The following is an 18702-nucleotide window of genomic DNA, read 5'->3' as shown; positions in this document are numbered from 1 at the left end:
AAGATTCTTGTTTGAGAAAACAAATCATTGAAAGATTCTTGTTTGAGAAAACAAATCATTGAAAGGTTCTTGTTTGAGAAAACAAATCATTGAAAGATTCTTGTTTGAGAAAAGGAAGGATATGATAAGATAAAAATATGGCCTATTGAAAAATTCCAGCAACTTATATAAGATAAATGGTAGTAGTTAGCAATGGGGGGGGGACCGCTGTTGGAGGAATGAAATAGAAAGCCGACAGAGACAACATTCTCCCTTTGAAACTGTCCCCACCTAATATCTGTCGCCAATCAGTCGGTCAAATCAGCTTCAAGTTTTTGTTCTATGTTTATTATTTTTATTTCTTATGCAGAAACAGGGTTGATTAGGTTTGCATCATTTTTAGTCATAGTATCCAAATTTGCTCAGGTAGTCCATAGGAAGATAACACTACGCCTTTTGTTGAACTCGAAAGCTTCGCTTCCATGTTAAAATTAATAATTGGTAACCAGGCTTGTGGGTTGGTCAAAATGTGTTCGCTGGCCGGATTAGGCGCATGGACAGTAAGTTACTAACACTTGTCTTAACTCATATCCTCTAATTTGTCTAACCTTGTAACGTGTGTAACATGTAACATCGGAGGAAGTTCGTATTATTTGGATTCTTCAGACTACTGTTCTCATCTTGAGTGTTATCCGCACAATGTTTTAACTGATATAATCCCTGACTTTCTTCAGGCATATCTTGTCGAACTTCGGAATCTTTCTGTTGAAAGAATCTGCACAGAATTTCAAACGGAACCTTTCATTTAATCCACGTGTTTGTGTGGAGGGGGGGGGCGACATGCTCTTATTCTTACAGCAAAAGTAATTCACGATTGTATTTTTAAGTCGCCTGCACTGAAGATTGAACCTTCAATCACCACACGAGTGTCATTTCGAAAGCAAAGCCTCCTACTGTTTTTAACTCCAAAAATTGAAGAGCTACGAAGATGGGAGTGTTACGCTTAAAATGAACGATCTTTTGTACTTCAGAATTTACTTTTCTACATCATCATACAATTGCAGATGTTCCGTCTTTAGTTATTTACTTTTTTTCTCCCAGAACTGCTCACTTATAGAATACAATACCATGGAACTGCCTCCCAGCTGATTATAACATCGTAGTTTTGAAGTCTAACCTGAACAAGTTCTTGCTGAGTTGTCCTCTTAAATAATTCATTTTTACTCAATTTCCACCAATCACTGCAGTCTTGTCTCACCTGAAACTCATTAACCCTTGTCCTTGTGTAGCCTCAGAGCCTTGATAAGTAGGGCTATAACAAGAGAATATTATTATCATTGTTTTGACTCCCGAGTATATATCTGACACAAACAGTTAATCAACCGAGAACCACATCACTCTATATAAAAACATAAGATGTTAACTGATATATACTCGAGAGTCAAAATAATGAAAAGAATATTTTATTGTCGTAGCCCTATTAAGTACAGCATAATCACGTTGACACACCGGTTCTCGCCAGATCACTGAAGTTAAGCAACATTGAGCCTGGTCAGTATCAGATGGGTGACCATTTGGGGAAGCTAGGCGCTGTATGTACCTTCAGGGAATGTTGGGCGTGAGGCCAGCACCCTCACCCTGTAAAAAGAACTCCTCGCTACAAAAACATCTACAAAAGTTGTAGATGGCCTATGCCCCTCCAGGGGCTCAAGGGCTATGGATGGATAGCCCTATTGATAAACAGGGACAAAAAGTAAACAAAAAAAAAAAAAACGCCTCCAAGGCAAGATAAAAAAAAAAACTGGCATCCAAAGGGTGTAATTTTGGTTCAAGTTTTCTGCTTTAAGGATGGCAACTTAAGTCCTTGAGATATGCATCTCAAAAACACATCTTCAGACTTGGTAAAAATAAAGGAAAAAAAAAAAAGAAAGAAAAAAAGAAAGAAAAAAAAAACTTTTAAATATTTTATTTTCACAGAATAAAATTAGCAAAAGAACAAAAGTGAAAATCCCAAAATGTTTGAGCTTTTTGTTTTGTTGTTGTTGCTTTGATTGATTCAGGAAATCAAACTCTGATCAGCAGGATTTTTTTTTTTTTTTTTTTTTTTTAAATCCTGTATAAAGAGAGAAGGAATTGAATTCTTTAAAGTTTAAATAATAATAAAAAAAAAAAGGTAAAAACAGAACAGGAAAGCAAAGAGATCAAAGTGTGTTGCAGAAATCGGATGCAAAAAAAAAGATGCAGAGGGTTAAGTTTTCACAGGGATGGAGAAGAGTTGAGAAAAATGGTCTGTTGACAGAGGAGATGATCATTTAGGCAATCTGTCAACAGAGGAGAAAGTCATCTGTCTATAGAAAAGAAAGTTTAGGCAGTCGACTGACAGAGGAGATAGTAATCGAGGTGGTTTGATTACAAAGAAAAGAGTCATCTAGGCCCGTTGACAGAGAGAATCATCTGGGTGGTCCATCAATGAAGGAAAAAGTCATTTAGGTAGTCTATTAACAGACGAGAGAACCATCTAGGTGGTTCATTGATAAAGAGAATCATTTGGGTGGTCCATTGATAGGGGAGAGAGTCATCTAGGTAGTCCATCAACAGAGTAGAATGTCATCTAGGCAGTTTGTTTGTCAGAAAAGAGAATCAACTAGGCAGTTTGTCCATAAAAGAGAATCAACTAGATGGCCTGTCAATGGAAAGTAAAGTCACGTAGGTGGTCTGCTAAAAGAGACAAATTGTTTATTTGAATTTATTTTCAAGATTTGTTAAGATGTTTTTGTGAAGAGTCACGTTCAATCAGAACGTGTTTGTGATCAGATCATTAGGACAGACAAAGGCAAATGTTAAAGGTGACGGCCAGAACAGAATGTGATAAAAAAAATTTTGTATTAGCATTAAAACGGGTTTATGTTGTTTTCATTAAATATTAATAAATGAGAAATCATTTCAAGTTAAAATCCATTTAGCATTATGCATATAACTTGAGAAAAAACATGCGTGAAATGTGTCCACATGTGAATAAATAAAATCAAACAGGCATTAAAAGTTTTTTGTTATATATTAATAATTGAGGAATCATTTCTATTCAAAATCTAGTTAGTATTATGCATGTAAAATTGAAAACGACTTGCTTGAAATTTGTCAACATTATGCAAATATGCGGAATGAAAATAGGATGGCAACTGAATTTGACCTGATGTTGTGTGATTCTGCTTATTCAGCATAATGTTGACACACTTCCAAGCATGATTTTCTCAAGTTTACATGTGTAATACAAAATGGATTTTATAATGAAACGATTGCTTATTTAATTTTTATTTAATAAAAATAACAACACAAAACAATTTTCAATGTCTATATGGAAATTTTTCTAGCATTCTGCTCTGGCCGCGACCCTTAACATTTGCCCAGAAAACAATCAGAGTACGCGTCAGATTCCACCTCACTTTCACTTTTTGAGTGCGTGTTCATTTTGAGTGGATTGTTTTTGAGTAAAGCTTTAATGACACAACAGTTAGCAGTGGGTGTTGTGGGGAGATGCATGGGCAGAGGTGACAACAGTTTGAGAGACAAAGGGTGGAAGGACCGGAAACAGATGAGAGGGTCAAACAAGATTTTAGTCTCTCTCCTTCTTTTGATATTCTTTTTCTTCTAACACGTTTGGTTCCGTTTGCTTGAATCCGTTCACCAGCATCACGTGTGGATTGTGGGCCCTATGTAACTGGGACTTGCCCCGGTACCGTGCTTTTGCTCCTATTATCAAAAAATTTAAATAAAATAAAGAGAAAAAGTTTTAAGAAATAGTAAAAAAAAAAAAATTTTTTTTGGACATAAACAATGATAATGCAAACATAACGCAAAGAAAAAATTGGAAAAAAAATGTTTTTTTAATGGAAAGCTCCAGAAAAGATATGAAGCCACTTGATGAAAAGAGCTTCAAATAACAAAAAATGATTATCGCAAAGATAGGTGATACTCATTGACCTTAGTCTTGAAAAGATTGAGGCTATATAATAGGAATGTATTTATATATATATAAATAAATATATATATATATATATTTATTTATTTACTGGGTGGAACAATAAAATTGTCGCCCTAGAAAAGACAACATGATTCCATTTCCTTTCGATAAAAACCAGTTTTCTTTTTTTGCTGAAGACCATCTACTAATTGGCCAGTTGTATACAAATCCCAAGAGTGATAGGAGCCTTCTAACATGTCTGAAAGTGACACAATGTTCAATGAGCGAGATAGGAGATGCGCCACTGTACAACTCATGCTCTCTACTGATCCAGACTATGACAACAGGACCATTGCCAGCATTTCAAAATGCATCGCTGGATTGCCACGAATAACACAGACATGATGGTGAGGGTGATGAGAACACAGTTTCCGGTCACGGTTATGGTCTTTAGTGTGGTTTCAAATGAAAGCCACATCATGCCATTTCACATCTTCAGTCGGCTTGAAAATCAATACCAAAGTGTACCTGGATATGCTGAAGAGTGTGGTGATCCCCTGGTGCAATTAGGTGGCTGCTGGCAGATCCTGGGTGTGGCAGCAGGACTTAGTGCCGGCCCACAAGTTCAAAGAGACCCAAGCTTGACTTCAGAGGGAATGCTACAATTTTGTGCCCTTCTCTCACTCCCCTCCTCTTCTCCCCCCGACTTGAACCCACTGGACTACTTCATTTGGTCATACGCTGAGATCATCACCAACATGACCTCCCACAACAGCCTGATCGCCGCCATCCATGAAGTATTCACCAAGTTCCCGTCGGTACTTGTGGGAAAGGCATGCTCCCAGTTCTGAGCTCATATTGAGGTGATGATTGAGGCTGAAAGTGGCTACATTGAATAGATGTCAGCTCTACTACATAATCAAGTTACCTGAATTGATTTTTTTAATAAAAGTTTTAAAATAAAGCTATAGTGTTTTTGTTTTTTTTTGGTTGTTGTCTTAGTGTGAGTAGGGTTGTAAGTTTTTATACATAGTAGCAGTGTGGAATATGTATGTGGGCACAGTATGGAAGAGAGGGATACCCAATCGTGTGGTCAGGGCCGAGTCAGGTGGGTTGGGGGGGGGCACTCACTGATCACACGTATTCCCTACTGTTACTATATATAAAAACCTGCAGCCCTTGATTGATTTTCAATCTAAATTCTTCAGAAAATTACATTGCTTGAACGTTGTACTAATAATATTCAAGATGATATCAAGTCTTCATAACTCAAATGATCCAAATTATCAATTCTCATCTAAAAAATTCAGACACACAATGATTTCCAAGTTCAACAAGATACACCTGAAGAAGGTTGAAGAACTTTATACAAACAACACACATAATAATAGTAGTCAAAAGAATCTAAATAATACATCAATTTTCATCTAAAAAAAAAATCCGAAATCTGTGTTTTCCTCCCTCGAAATAACTCAAATGATATAAGGGGCTTATCTTTAGGTTTTCATTTGAATTTTAAAAACAGAGTTAGCTCCCTTACACGATAACCTGTTCCCCATAGTTTTAATTTTAGTACAATTATAGGCGCTTTGTCCAGAAATTCTTTTCTCATTAAAAAAATAAATAAATAAAGAACAATCTGTATTATGTACATACCCATGATGCAAAAAAAAATATCATACACCAAAACAAGAAAATTATTTTTAAATGAATTTGAGCTTTTCCAATTCTCCCCCTCATCATGTTAAGAATGGTTTTCTAAAATCTCAATTTAAAGTTATCTCCCTTATTCCTTCAAATTATTTTCAAGATGGAGTTGCAAGATCGTTGCATTTTATTTAGCCATAAAATTTTATTTTCTTATTTAAAAATGAAACTCAGTTCACTTGATTTTTGGTGTATGATATTTTCTTTCCGTCATGAGTACATAAATTATACAGACTTTTCTTTTTTTTTTTTTTTTTCATAAGGGGGAGTTCTGGACAAGCACCCAATTATGTGACAAATCTTGTGTTTCAGTTATGTGTGTGCCTGTACATTACTTACCTATTATTTTTAAAAAACTAATTGAAGATATATGTTCCTGCCGTTCCTCAAGCCACAAAGGGGCTACAATTGTTGAACTTACATTCAATGAAGAAAAGAGGAAACATTATTAGAAAAGGCAGAGCAGTCAGCACCTCTGCTACAGAATCATTGGTATTTATGTATTTTTGGTACCGCGCTGAAATAACATTATTTTGAAAGCCATTCTTAACATGGGGAGGGGAGGGTGTTTCTAACTATTCTGTGCTTCCACCTAACAATTTATTAAAAACAAAAAAGATACTGTGAAACTTGAATTTAACCTGAAAAACTGTTAAAAAATACCGTGGTACCAAAAATACATAAGCATCGAATCATCTCACAGGTGTCGAGAGATACTTCAGAGCTTGAATCGGACTGACAAGTCATCTCCGAACCGACTGAACAATTTCATGATCACGGTCATCTTCACAAGTGATGAACAATCATCATCATCAGTTCGGACATATGTGATCCTTATGGCACTGGACAAAATTTAGTGCCAAGTCCCCCAACGTACCACCCACATGTTTTTTTTTTTTTTTTTTTTACATGGAAGGCACCACTTATCAAGGCCCAGAAGCCACTCGAGGATAAGGGTTATTGTGTGTACAGTAATCAATGGGATAGTATCGTAGTAATAGTTAGTATCGGAGATTTGATAAAGTGTCATTATTTAAGGGGGCGGTTCATCAGGAATTTGTTTATGTTGGACTTGAAGACATCCAAGTTGAAGTCAGGAGGGAAACAGGCAAGTGGCAGAGAGTTCCACAGGTGTGCAGGAAGAAGCTTTGTTCATGGAATCTACATTTTGATTTAGGCACAGATAAAGAGTGGGGAAAATTATTGACAGTGGTTTCAGCTAGACGGGTGTTTTTTGAGAAAGATTGGCGAGGGGGGACCAGAGATTGGACCTCAGATGAGCACTTGTCCTTGCGGAGTGGTTAGAGTACTTGAAAAAATCAATTGTGAAAGTGATATTCACCTGAAAGTTCAATCCTCAGTGTGGACGACAGAAAAATACGATTGTGAATTACTTAGGACCTCTATCCAATCACGGCTGACGGAACAAGAGCATGCTACTCCTGTGAAGTAAATAAAGAGTTCCGTTTGTAATTCTGTCCAAATTCCTGAGTTCAACAGGAACATTCCAAAGTTCAACAAGATACACCTGAAGAACGTCAGAGATTACATCGGCCGAAACATTGTGAAAATGACACTCAAGATGAGAACAGTAGTCCGAAAAATCAAAATAATACGAATAACCAATCCTCATCTCAAAAATTCCGAAATATAACACAAAAATAGTATGTATAGAAAGTCTGCGTCCGATACTGTGGCTATGATTGCCTCAACATTTAGTTGTAACTCTCTTCCTAATCTCTGGAAGAGTCCATCTACTCTCGAAATAGGGTAGATCCCCACTTCCTTTTAACCTGCTTCATATTGAGTTAATACCTTCTTTTCAGGTTTACTTTAATCAAGTTCACAATTTTGTAGTTTCTTCTTGACGTGAGGAATTTTTTTTTTTTTTTTTTTTTCCAGATTGAATCTTTTCCTTTTTTTCTCTTTTGTAAATGTGGAATTAATTATTATTTAATTATAATGATCAAGCCCTTTTAAGAATACTGAAGGATGGGCACTGTCTGGGAAATATAAACTATATGAAGCAGTCAACCAGCATTTATGCAACGTTCACGGCTTCTGCTTGTTCAAACACTCTGGATTTTCCAATATCTGTGCCCAAATTGTGCGTTTAGTAATTCTTATTTTCCTTCATTCCTATGACAATTGTTTGGTGGCCTGGCGGTAAAAGCTTAGCATATGGAGTAAAACGTGGCTTTGTAGTTGGGTTCAAATTTCCCAACCAGCAAGAAAAATCACCTCCTAAACTGATGATTGCGTAAGCACGAAACGCTAGTGTCTGTAAGTATAAATAAATAATTATTATTTAATTATATATATATATCGCTCGTCTTTTCTAAACACTTTCCCAAAATAGTAGCCCCTTATGTCCAAGTTGCAATATGCCTTCTTTCGTCATGTCATGTGTTTATATTCTTCTTTCTACACAATTATTAACAGGCATAAGCTTAGACTTTTGGCACGTCTTTGGGTGTTTCTCTCAGGCTCCTAGACCCGTCCATATTTATTGTTTACAAAAACAATTATATTCTTGTGAATAGGAGCCCAGATGCATTCATATTTATATTGCATCATTTAAAAAAAAAAAACAAAAGAAAACAAGCATGTGCTGAATTTATTTAACTGCTAAGCAACTCATCAGGTATTATTTAATGTCAATAAGTAATTGAGATATATATATATATATATATATGTATACACACTATGCCCGGCATTGGCCGGGTGTGTGTAGGTGGTGTAGTAAGGAACCCCAATTGGTGTAAAAAAAAGTGGTAGTAGTGGGGGGAGGGGGGAATCAACACAACAGTAGGCAGTTTCGATGGAGAGAGTCAAAAAAAAAATTTTTACAAAAAGGTGGTAGTATGCAGACAGGCTGGAATCTGTAAGGCGAAGGAGGAAAAGAAGGTTAACAAAAAATGTGACGTCTTAGCTGATGTCTCCATCACACGACCAGAAGTCCTTAAGCATAGTCAATCCAACCGAGACGATGACTTTACGAAAATGTCAATGCAAAAACCGACCCCTCCTTGTAGAAAACTGCCCAGTTAAGGGTGAAGGAATTAATGGTTTTGGCCAATTTTTTCGATATTTGTCGTCCGAGACATCAAGTTTAAAAATGATACCGATCTCGTCAGGATCCGTCATGTCTGCCGAATGTTTTTGGCAGCCATACAAACATACATACATATATACACACAAATCGATGATTGTGATTTATATTATAGACTAGCGGGGGTGCCCGGCATTGCCTGGGTGTTTGTAGGTGTTTTTTTTTTTTTTTTTGAAAAAAAAGGCTGGAACCTGTACCATGAAGGAGGAAAATAAGGTGAAAAAAGAGTTGGAGATGAAATAAAAAACCAAAAAAAAAAAAAAAAAGCTAAAGAGAGAGAGGTCTTTCTTGCTAACCATTACGCCATAGCGGATAGCGAAATGAATGAGTTGGTAATTAAGTTATGAATCACGCAGGCGCAGAAATGAATGTCTGGAGGCCAGTTAAGCTTCCCGCCGCTTTAATTATTTGTTTCCCCACGATGTTGGGGAAAACCAACTCCCCCCCAAAAAGGAGGAGCTTTGGCAGTGTCCAAATAAATAGCAATTGTCTGATACGAAGGGTTTTCCCCACATTGATCAAAGCTAACTGACTTCAAAATGTCCCAGCCCGTAAGGCCAGGCGGGATGCCTTTGCTTTGATTAGTTTTGCTTTATTTATACGAGAAAGACAAACAAACACTCGAAATGAGGGAATTTTTCTTTAGCAGACAAGCACAAACGCGCGCGCCCATTTTGCCTTTCATATATTAGATTTGATCCATTGCTCTTTCTGCTTCTCATAAAATCGGTTTTCTCTATCGCTTTAAACCCTTTCTCACACTTGAGGCTATCCCCCCTATCTCTACAAATCTACTATCAGACCATGTATGGAGTATTGTTGTCGTCTTTCAGCTGGTAAATCTCTGTCCAATTTGAAGGCTCATGGTAAATTGCAGAAACATATTTGTAATTTGATTACAGAAATATGTTGCTAGTCTCAGTCTTTTCTACAAATACTATTATGGTCTGTGTTTTTTAGAATTGCCTGATTTATTCTCTGCTTCATTTGTTCCAGCTCATTTGACTTTTTGGTCTAGTGGTCTTCATCAATTCGTTGTTTTAATACCTCATTGTACTACAGTTTCCTATTCCAGTAGCTTCTTTCCAAGAACTGCAAAGTTGTGGAACTCTCTTCCGGCTCACTGTTTTCCTTCTACTTACAGTTTTGGTCTTTTCAAGACTAAGGTCAATAGGCATCTCATATCTTTGCAATAGTCATCTTTTGTTAGCTCCTTACATCAAATGGTTTCATGCCTTGTCGAGAGCAATTTCCATTAAAAAAAATTGATGTTTAATCATAGTTATAAATTTTAATTTTCCAATTGGAATTGGTATTATCTTCTTTATGTACCACCAGGTCAATACTTATCAAGGCATAAAGGCCATTCAAGGACAAGGGACGAGTTTTTCAGGTGGACAGTGAAACAATACCACAAGGACATTTTTTTTTTATTCATTTTAACCCCAAACAATGCATATTGCCACTTGGATGTAAGGGACTACTATTTGGAATCATGTCTAGCGGAGAACTAAGGGGAGTTGAGCAGCGAGATGTCTGTTCATATTACATTTAAACTTCTGCAGGTTAGTACAGACATGGAAGCAGTAACGGAGAGAGGAGTCCAAAGTCCAGCAGTCCGAAGGAAGAAACTATTAGAGCAGAAGGCTTTCCAACATCTAAGGACCTCAACAGTAAAGAGGTGGGATTTTGCTGCTTGTTGGGTTAGTCAGGAGTATTATATTGAGGGCACAAGTACTGTGAGTTCATCAGAGTACATTCTGTTAAAGTCTTTATAAAACAGGCATAAGGATGCAACATTGAGGCGATGGGACAGGAGCTGGAGCTTGGCTGATAGTGAGGGACCTACTAAAATTGGAGACGCTTTCTTGTCTAAAACTAGTGGCAGATGCTCCAGCCCAGGAGTGGCAACAATACTCCATATATAGACGAAATGTGACTTTGTAAACGTATAGGATGCTCTTGGATGTAATTTTCTCGCACAGTAGAGGGAGTCTACTTTCTTTGCAGCAGCTGTGGTCGAATTCTTAATGTATTTGTTCTAATTTATGTTGCCAGTGAATATTAGATCAAGTAGTTTTTTTTTGTTTTTTATTTTACATGGGGGGGTCACCATTTATGAAGGCCCGGAAGCCACTCGGGGATAAGGGTTATTATGTGTACAGTAATCAATGGGATAGTGTCGTAGTAACCGTTAGTAATGGAGATTTGGTAACATGTCTTACTTAAGGGGGCGGTTCATCAGTTTGAAAGATGTGATCAGCCAAGGTGTTATTTGTCATGGGAAGTGATGGTTGAGAAGGTTTTTTGTAATTGTTAAAAGAAAGAAGCTTAGTCTTAGTAGCATTAAATGTTACCATCCACTTACAGCCCCATTCCACTACCGATTGAAGGTCGTTTTCTAGGGGTTCTACCATTGCTGTGGATATGTCTATTCGTTTTTTCCCCCACCTATTATAGACTGTACTGTCATCCATCTCGGACACAATTTTATTCATCTATGAAGATCAAGAATCACAAGGGTCCAAAGATCAACCCCTGGGGCACACCTGCATTAATATTATGTTGTTCAAATATAAGGCCATTAAGGATAACCTGGATTTTTCTCTTGTCTAGGATATGATTATGTTGTGTATTTGTCCAGACATATGATAGGATATAATTTCTGTGACAAGCCCTTCATGCCAGACCTTACCAAAAGTCTGAGAATGTCAAGAGCTACAGTTCTAGCTTCCCGTTTTATGCAGTGCATGATATATGCATTCAGAGATGAAAGTTAAAATGTTTGCCATAAAACAGGATTGTTGGTCAGAAAGAAGCTTAGCATTTACAAAATGGCAGACTAGTGTTTGATTGATTAAAGACTGAAAGATTTTAAGATTTTGGAAAAAAAATGGGGTAGGAGATTGATGGGATGATAAGTGAGTAAGTTCTTTCACCAGAATTTTTGAATACTGATACGACAGAGGCACTTTTCCAGCTATGAGGTTGGTGCAAAAACAATATTGTTTTCTCACACGTTACTTTTATATATGATTTTTTAATTAATTCATTGATATATATAAAGCAATCTTTATATCATTTTGAAGCGCGTTTTTCGCTCTATCGAATCGTGTTATTTGTTACCATTCTTAATCTCTTCATTCATTGTTCTTTGCAGGCTTTCGACAGCATGAACCAAATTCAAATCCACACAATTTTCTTGTTCCAATTCAAACTAGGCCAAAAAGCTGCCCAGACGACTTGTGATATCAACGATGCATTTGGCCCAGTAACCATTAACAAGCATGTGTCACAACAATGGTTCAAAAAATTTTGCAATGGCAACGAGAGCCTCGAAAATAAAGATGGTCGCAACCAGCTGACTGCGATTGATAACGAAATCAAAACAAATAGGGAAGTCAAAAAAGTTGGATAAATGGGTGCCGCATGAATTGAATGATGATCAAAAAAATCGTTTTGAAGTGTCTTCTACGCTCCTTCTGCGCAACAAAAACGACTCATTTCTCAGGCGGATTGTGACGTGTAATGAGAAGTGGATCCTCAAAGACAACCGTCGATATTCGGCACAGTGGCTGGATGCCGGAGAAGCTCCACAACACTTCCTGAAGTCGAAATTGCACCAAATAAGGTTATGGTGACTGTTTGGTGGTCTGCAGCAGGTCTCATCCATCACAGCTTCTTGAATCCAGGCGAAACAATTACGGCGGAGAAGTACTGCCAACAAATTGACAAAATTCACCAGAAGCTCCAACGTATGTGCCTGAGATTGGTCAATATGAAGGGACCAATTCTCCTCCATGACAACGCTCATCCGCATGTTGCTTAACTGACCCTGCAGAAGCTGAACAAATTGGGATACGAGACTCTGCCTCATCCGCCATATTTACTGAACCTCTCACCCACCGATTATCACTTTTTTCTCGACAACTTCTTGCGTGAAAAATGCTTCAAAAGCTGAGATGATGCTGAATCGGCCTTAAATGATTTTATCGCTTCCAGAACTCCGGATTTCTATGTTAATCAGATAAATAAACTTGTTTCTCGTTGGCAAAAATGTGTTGATTCTAATGGTTCTTATTTCGATTAATAAAGTTTATTATGAAAGGAGTTATGATCTTTTGAAATTGAACGTCAAAAAATGACATTTTTGCACCAACCTAATATTAGGGCGGAAAGACTCGGCTAGGCATTTGATGAAGAGAGGACAAGGGCTGGCTCAGATTAGTATTTCTTAATTAATATGGCAGGGATAAGCTCAGGTCCACACGCAGTGTCTAGATTCTTTATATCATATCATGGACATGAGAAGGTGATTTCAAGATCTATGAATGTGAGTTCTGTCCACAAAGGGAAATTTGGGAGGGAATAGTTTGAGAGGTCCAAGGTGGAGTTGTAGGCAAACCGCTAGGCAAGCAGGTCAGCTTTCTTGTTGTTATAAAAGCGACCCCATGGTTGTTAGTTAATGAGGGAATTGTTGATTACCTATTATTTATCACACTATTATAAATTTTCCAGAAATTATGAGTTTCTATTTCTTCAACTCAATACATTTCCTGGTCTCCAGTATGCCTTCTCTTAGCTGCGATAATTTCACTTTTACAGTTATTTCTAACTTCATAAACTTTTGCTTGCTGTACTGGACTTGTGGCGGATGAATCCTTGGAATGCATGCTGCTTTTGCGCAATGGCTGTTGCACAAGTTGAAGTCAACCATTGGGGAGAGTGGAGCTTGCTATAATACCTCCATGTGGGAGCATGAGCTTCAGTGCCTTCTTTGCATCATTCAGTTGTCTAATTGGCAGACTGTTCAGTAGGTAAAGAAAAGATGTTCTTTGATGTGTTCTCTGATGACTTCCAAATCTTTTTGAAGCATCTTGCCATTTTGAGCAACAGCTCCTCAGCTTTAGGTCGAGAACTTAGGGTAATATCAACCAATATCACAACATGATCAACATTTCTGACTGGACTATGGCCATTTGTCAACCAATCCTCAAATACTATGATAAGGAATAGATCTAGAAGTGAGGCTTGCTGATCTTCATGATTTGGGAGGTAGTTAGGGAATGCAATACAGAGAAGCTATGCGTGCTGCTACCAGTTGCATCTGTAACTCGAGAAACGAACCCAACTACTATGGTGGATATTAAAATCCCTAAATACATGCACCTGCACATTAGCATTTAAGGAAAATTTATTTTTTAAATTCAATCTATAACATTATATAATCAATTCTTAATGCTGAAATATTTTAATATATATATGTTTTTTAAATTTATTATAGTTTTTACTTGAATATCTTATCCTTTTCTATTCCATTTTTAACAACTAGCCCTTTACTTTTCCATGTTTAAGTTTAACCATATTACTTTTCATGCTCGCATTCTTCTATTGTAATTAATGATTTTTCCAGGCTTCCAGTAAATTCATTTGTTCTTTGTTTAATTTCAGTCTTATTTTTTTTTGCCCCCATGAACATAACATCCACATATATATAAAACAATGTATGGCATTCGTCTGCTTTCAATAAAATCCCCCCAATTATCTCCCTTTCATGCTTTCATTCGCTGTTTCACATGTTAACTTCTCTTTTTGCAAGAGCGGTGAATTGGTAGCAACAGTAGTCGTTGAAGCAACATGGTTGCTATGGAAACCAATCATTGAAAACGTTGCTCACCTCCTTACGTTTTTGAACACCAGTAAATTCATAACTAGTTTTATTGAACGAAAATTGAAAAAAAAATGTTCACATTATAGCTGAGAAGGTGATCTATAAACTGTAATAATTGTTTGAAATTTGGTCAAAAAATGAGCTGTGAAGCTTTAAAGCAGTTCTAAATGACTAAAACTGGCACTTAACCATATATTCAAACACGGTGGTGTTTGAATGATACTATTTATTCAAAAGAAATCTACATTCAATGAGTAACATCATTTGCAAATTACATTAAATAAAATCTAGCTCCATGTTATTTGTTGTAATAGAATTGTTTTAATTATCTAATTAGAAATATTATTTAAAGTTAATTTATGTAAGTTATTTTTTTTTAATTTAATTCATATTCAATTTATTTCAACTTATTAATAGCGAACAACAGTTGCATTTAAAACCAGAAGTAAGCTTATTTATTTAAGCTATGAGAGTTACTTCGCATTTGATTTTCATAGATTAAGATGGATGTATTTTATACGTCGCTAAATCCAACATGGTCACTTTTCATATATTCAGGATATTCAGTATATGTGATTAATCCCTCCGTCTGTCAATATGTTTCAGCCTGATATATGTGTGTGTGTGGCATAACCACGTTGATGCACCGGTTCTCGTCAGATTTCCAAAGTTAAGCAACGATGAGCCCGACTAGTATCAGATTGGTGACCATTTGAGAATAGCAGGTACTGGATGTACAGTGTTAGGACGTAGAAATTTCCAGGTTAATATCTGGGGGCATGTTTAATCCATTGAGAGAGATGCACTCTCAGTCTTCATTAAGACGTGCAAAAATGAGGAAAACACTGCCGTAAAATCTGAGGTCTACCGTCTGCTCTGTCTTGTGGCAGTCATTGCACAGACTGAGATTAGCAGTTGTATCAAAAAGTGTGGTTGGTTCTGCACAAAGCCTTCACCACTATTTTATTATTATAGTGACAATTCTCTATCGACTATCTATATATTAATACGATAGCATGTGTTATTTTCTGAGTCCCGCTTACATCCGGGTCATTTAATTATTCCATTTCTTGTCATAAATAATTTTACCAAGAATTTTTCATAAGTTTTGGTTTCAGTTTCGATTAGAGCTTATGGCAGTTAAGTCATCTATTTTTTTTTAGAAATAATTTTATCAAGAATTCTTCATAAGTTTTGGTTTTGATTGAAGGAATTCAAGTTACATATATATATATATATATATATATATACACAGATTTTTTTTTATTTCGATTCAAGTTAATGCACCCAAGTCAGATGGATATATATATATATATATTTTTTTTTTTTTTAAATCACAACTTTATAATATATAAAAAGCGATAGAACATCAACTCTTTAATAATATATACGAAATCTGCAAGAATTAAAATATCACATAATTTAAGGATACTCTAACTTAACATCTAAATCTGACCCCCAAATCGCCATGGGCATAGAATATGTGCCTACATTAAAGATGGCTTTCCAAGTGGTAGGGATATTTCCAGAGAAGACCCTAATTTACCTTATATGTGCTTCTGGTTTGCACTAGCTTACACCACTGCATTTATATTTGCCCTCTATCGCCCCCACAACATCTGAGAAAATCGACCACATCCTGTCTGCTCATCCTTCAGCTAACATTCACATTTGCGGTGACTTCAATGTCCATAATGTGGAATGGCTGACCCACTCAAATAAGACCGATGACGAGGGGAGATTCTGTCATGATTTTGCCACTGCCTATGACCTCACTCAGATTGTTCACGAACCCACCCGTGTGCCCGATACTACCGGTCAGTATGCAAGCCTTCTAGACCTTTTCCTCACAACTTCCCCTGAGCTATGTTCATGTTCCGTTCTATCTCCTCTGGGATCCTCCGAACACTCTGTTGTAGCAGTTAAGATAATAATGAAATGTAATAAGTCTTCAGACGTACCTCTCCACCGTACTGTATATCGATACTCTATGACTGACTGGAATAGCTTCCGTACATTCATATCTGATCTACCTCTGCACTCCATGCTTAAAAAGGATGTGTCCTCTATAGTATCAGACCTGACCGAATGGTTAATTGTAGGCATAGACCGATTCATACCATCCAAAAAAATTCCAACAAAAACCTAACAGCCAGCCATGGTTCTCCCCTGAATGTGCTGCTGCCATCGCGCACAGAAATCACTTTTTCCATAGCTACCAACGTAATAGATGTACAGAGACTAAAGTTGCTTTCAGGACTGCCAGCAACCACTGTAAAAGAATAATAAAAAATGCAAGAGAGCTATATGCTCAGTCCGTTAAACCCAAAGTAGCTTAGCAGCAGCTTGGTTCACACCAGTTTTGGCATATTTCCTCCTATAACAGACAACACGCTATGCAACATACAAATATCTGTGTCTGAGGTCGCCAAGCTAATCAAGAACCTTGATTCCAGTAAAGCAACTGGCCCTGATGGCATTCCAGTTATAGTGCTGAAAAAGCTCCAACCAGAACTTGCCCCCATACTTACAAAACTGTTTAAGCGTTGCCTTAAGGAGAAGTGCTTTCCAACACCCTGGAAAACCTCATCAGTATGCCCTGTATTTAAGAATTCAGGTGAAAAGTCATCTCCCTCTCATACAGACCAATAAGTCTCCTGTGTGTCATGAGTAAGTTGTTGGAATCCATATTAAATAAAGAAGCAGAAACAACCTTCTTAGTGACATGTAATATGGTTTCTGCTCCGAAAGATCTACAGCAGATGTGCTAATGGTTATATCTCATAGGATTAGTGAATCTCTTGACAAAGGCTTCCTTTCCAGGGCAATTGCTCTTGACATATCAAAGGCCTTTGATAAGGTATGGCATAAGGGCCTACTTCACAAGATTTCCAGCTCCGGTATCACTGGAAATGTTTTCTCAATCATTAAATCATTTCTCTCCGATAGGTTCATAAGAGTATTGGTTGATGGGCAGAAATCAGAAGCCCACAGTATTAATGCTGGGGGTCCATCCTGGGTCCAACTCTCTTCCTGATCTACATCAATGATCTCCCAAAACACATACTTAAATCATTCATTGACATCTATGCTGATGACACGACCATCTATGGCAACACATCAAAGGCCGTAAATGACAAGGTTCTCTCTAATTCTCTCTCTTCTGATCTTGAGCACATGGTTCAGTGGGGGAAGAGGTGGCTGCTTACTTTTAATGCATCCAAAACCAAGCTTCTATCTTTGCCTCATCAACGCTCTGATCCTCATCTGGCATCAATTGAAATGGATGGCTCTCGTCTTGGGGAGGTTCCATGTTTTGACAAGCTTTTGGGTTTGACCTTTACTCTTGATCTGAAATGGAACACATACATCAGGTCTGTTGCCAAAGACGCTGGAAAAATGGTGGGATCCTTCTACCGCTCCAGAAAATATCTCACTTCTGATGCAATTCTCTATCTGTATAAAAGCCAAGTACGTCCAAGGATGGAGTACTGCTGCCACATCTGGGCAGGAGCTGCTAAAAACAGCCTATCCTGCCTTGACAGAGTACAAAATAGACTTCGTAGCTTAGTGGGGGATGCCCTTTTCTCTTCCCTGCAGCCTCTCTTCCACAGAAGAGATGTTGCGAGCATATCTTTGTTTTATCATAATTTCCATGGCAAGTGCTCGTCTGAGCTCCAATTTCTCATCCCCTCTTGCCAATCTTTCATGAGAAACACCCGTCTGGCTGAAACTACTGTCAATAATTTTCCCCACTCTTTATCTGTGCCTAAATCCAAACGTAGATTCCATGAGCAAAGCTTCTTTCTCAGAAGTGCACGACTGTGGAACTCTGTTCCATTTGCCTGTTTCCCACCTGACTACAACTTGGATGTCTTCAAGTCCGACATAAACAAATTCCTGACAAACCGCCCTCTTAAGTAAGACACTCTATCAAATCTCCAATACTAATGATTACTACAATACTATCTTACTGATTACTGTACATGCAATAACCCTTATCCCTGAGTGGCCTCCGGGCATTGAATAAGTGGTGACCTCCATGAAGAAAAGAAAAAAAAAAAAAAAAATCACATTTAAGTGTACTTTACGACCGGGCTTTGCCAGGTGTTTGTGCTAGCTTAGATAAATACTTTTGCAGTTTTAACAAAAAAACATGAGAGCATGTCCATTTACAAAATGCTAACATCAATATATTACATATGAATGAGTCCTCTTTGGAATTTCCACAGGTTCCGCTAGTTACATTGAATTTAATATATAGTAGTAAGA

At 37.3% G+C, this 18702-nt stretch overlaps 1 protein-coding gene across 1 annotated transcript in view; it reads right to left on the bottom strand.

The window, feature by feature from the left end:
* Positions 1-1930: 1930 nt before the first annotated feature.
* LOC145297726 (protein RER1-like) overlaps positions 1931-18702 on the bottom strand; it is a 146089-nt gene continuing 129317 nt past the window's right edge. The window contains exon 9 of the mRNA XM_080143942.1: positions 1931-3729. Coding sequence (XP_080000068.1) covers positions 3670-3729 — 60 coding nt within the window. The 3' untranslated portion in view covers positions 1931-3669. The remainder of the gene's footprint in view (positions 3730-18702) is intronic.

This window comes from Euprymna scolopes, chromosome 18, assembly GCF_053919585.1.
Source record: "Euprymna scolopes isolate OS-2025 chromosome 18, ASM5391958v1, whole genome shotgun sequence".
Lineage (NCBI taxonomy): Eukaryota > Metazoa > Mollusca > Cephalopoda > Sepiida > Sepiolidae > Euprymna > Euprymna scolopes.
Note: the sequence above shows the minus strand (reverse complement) of the source record. Positions and strands in the feature narration are given on the sequence as shown.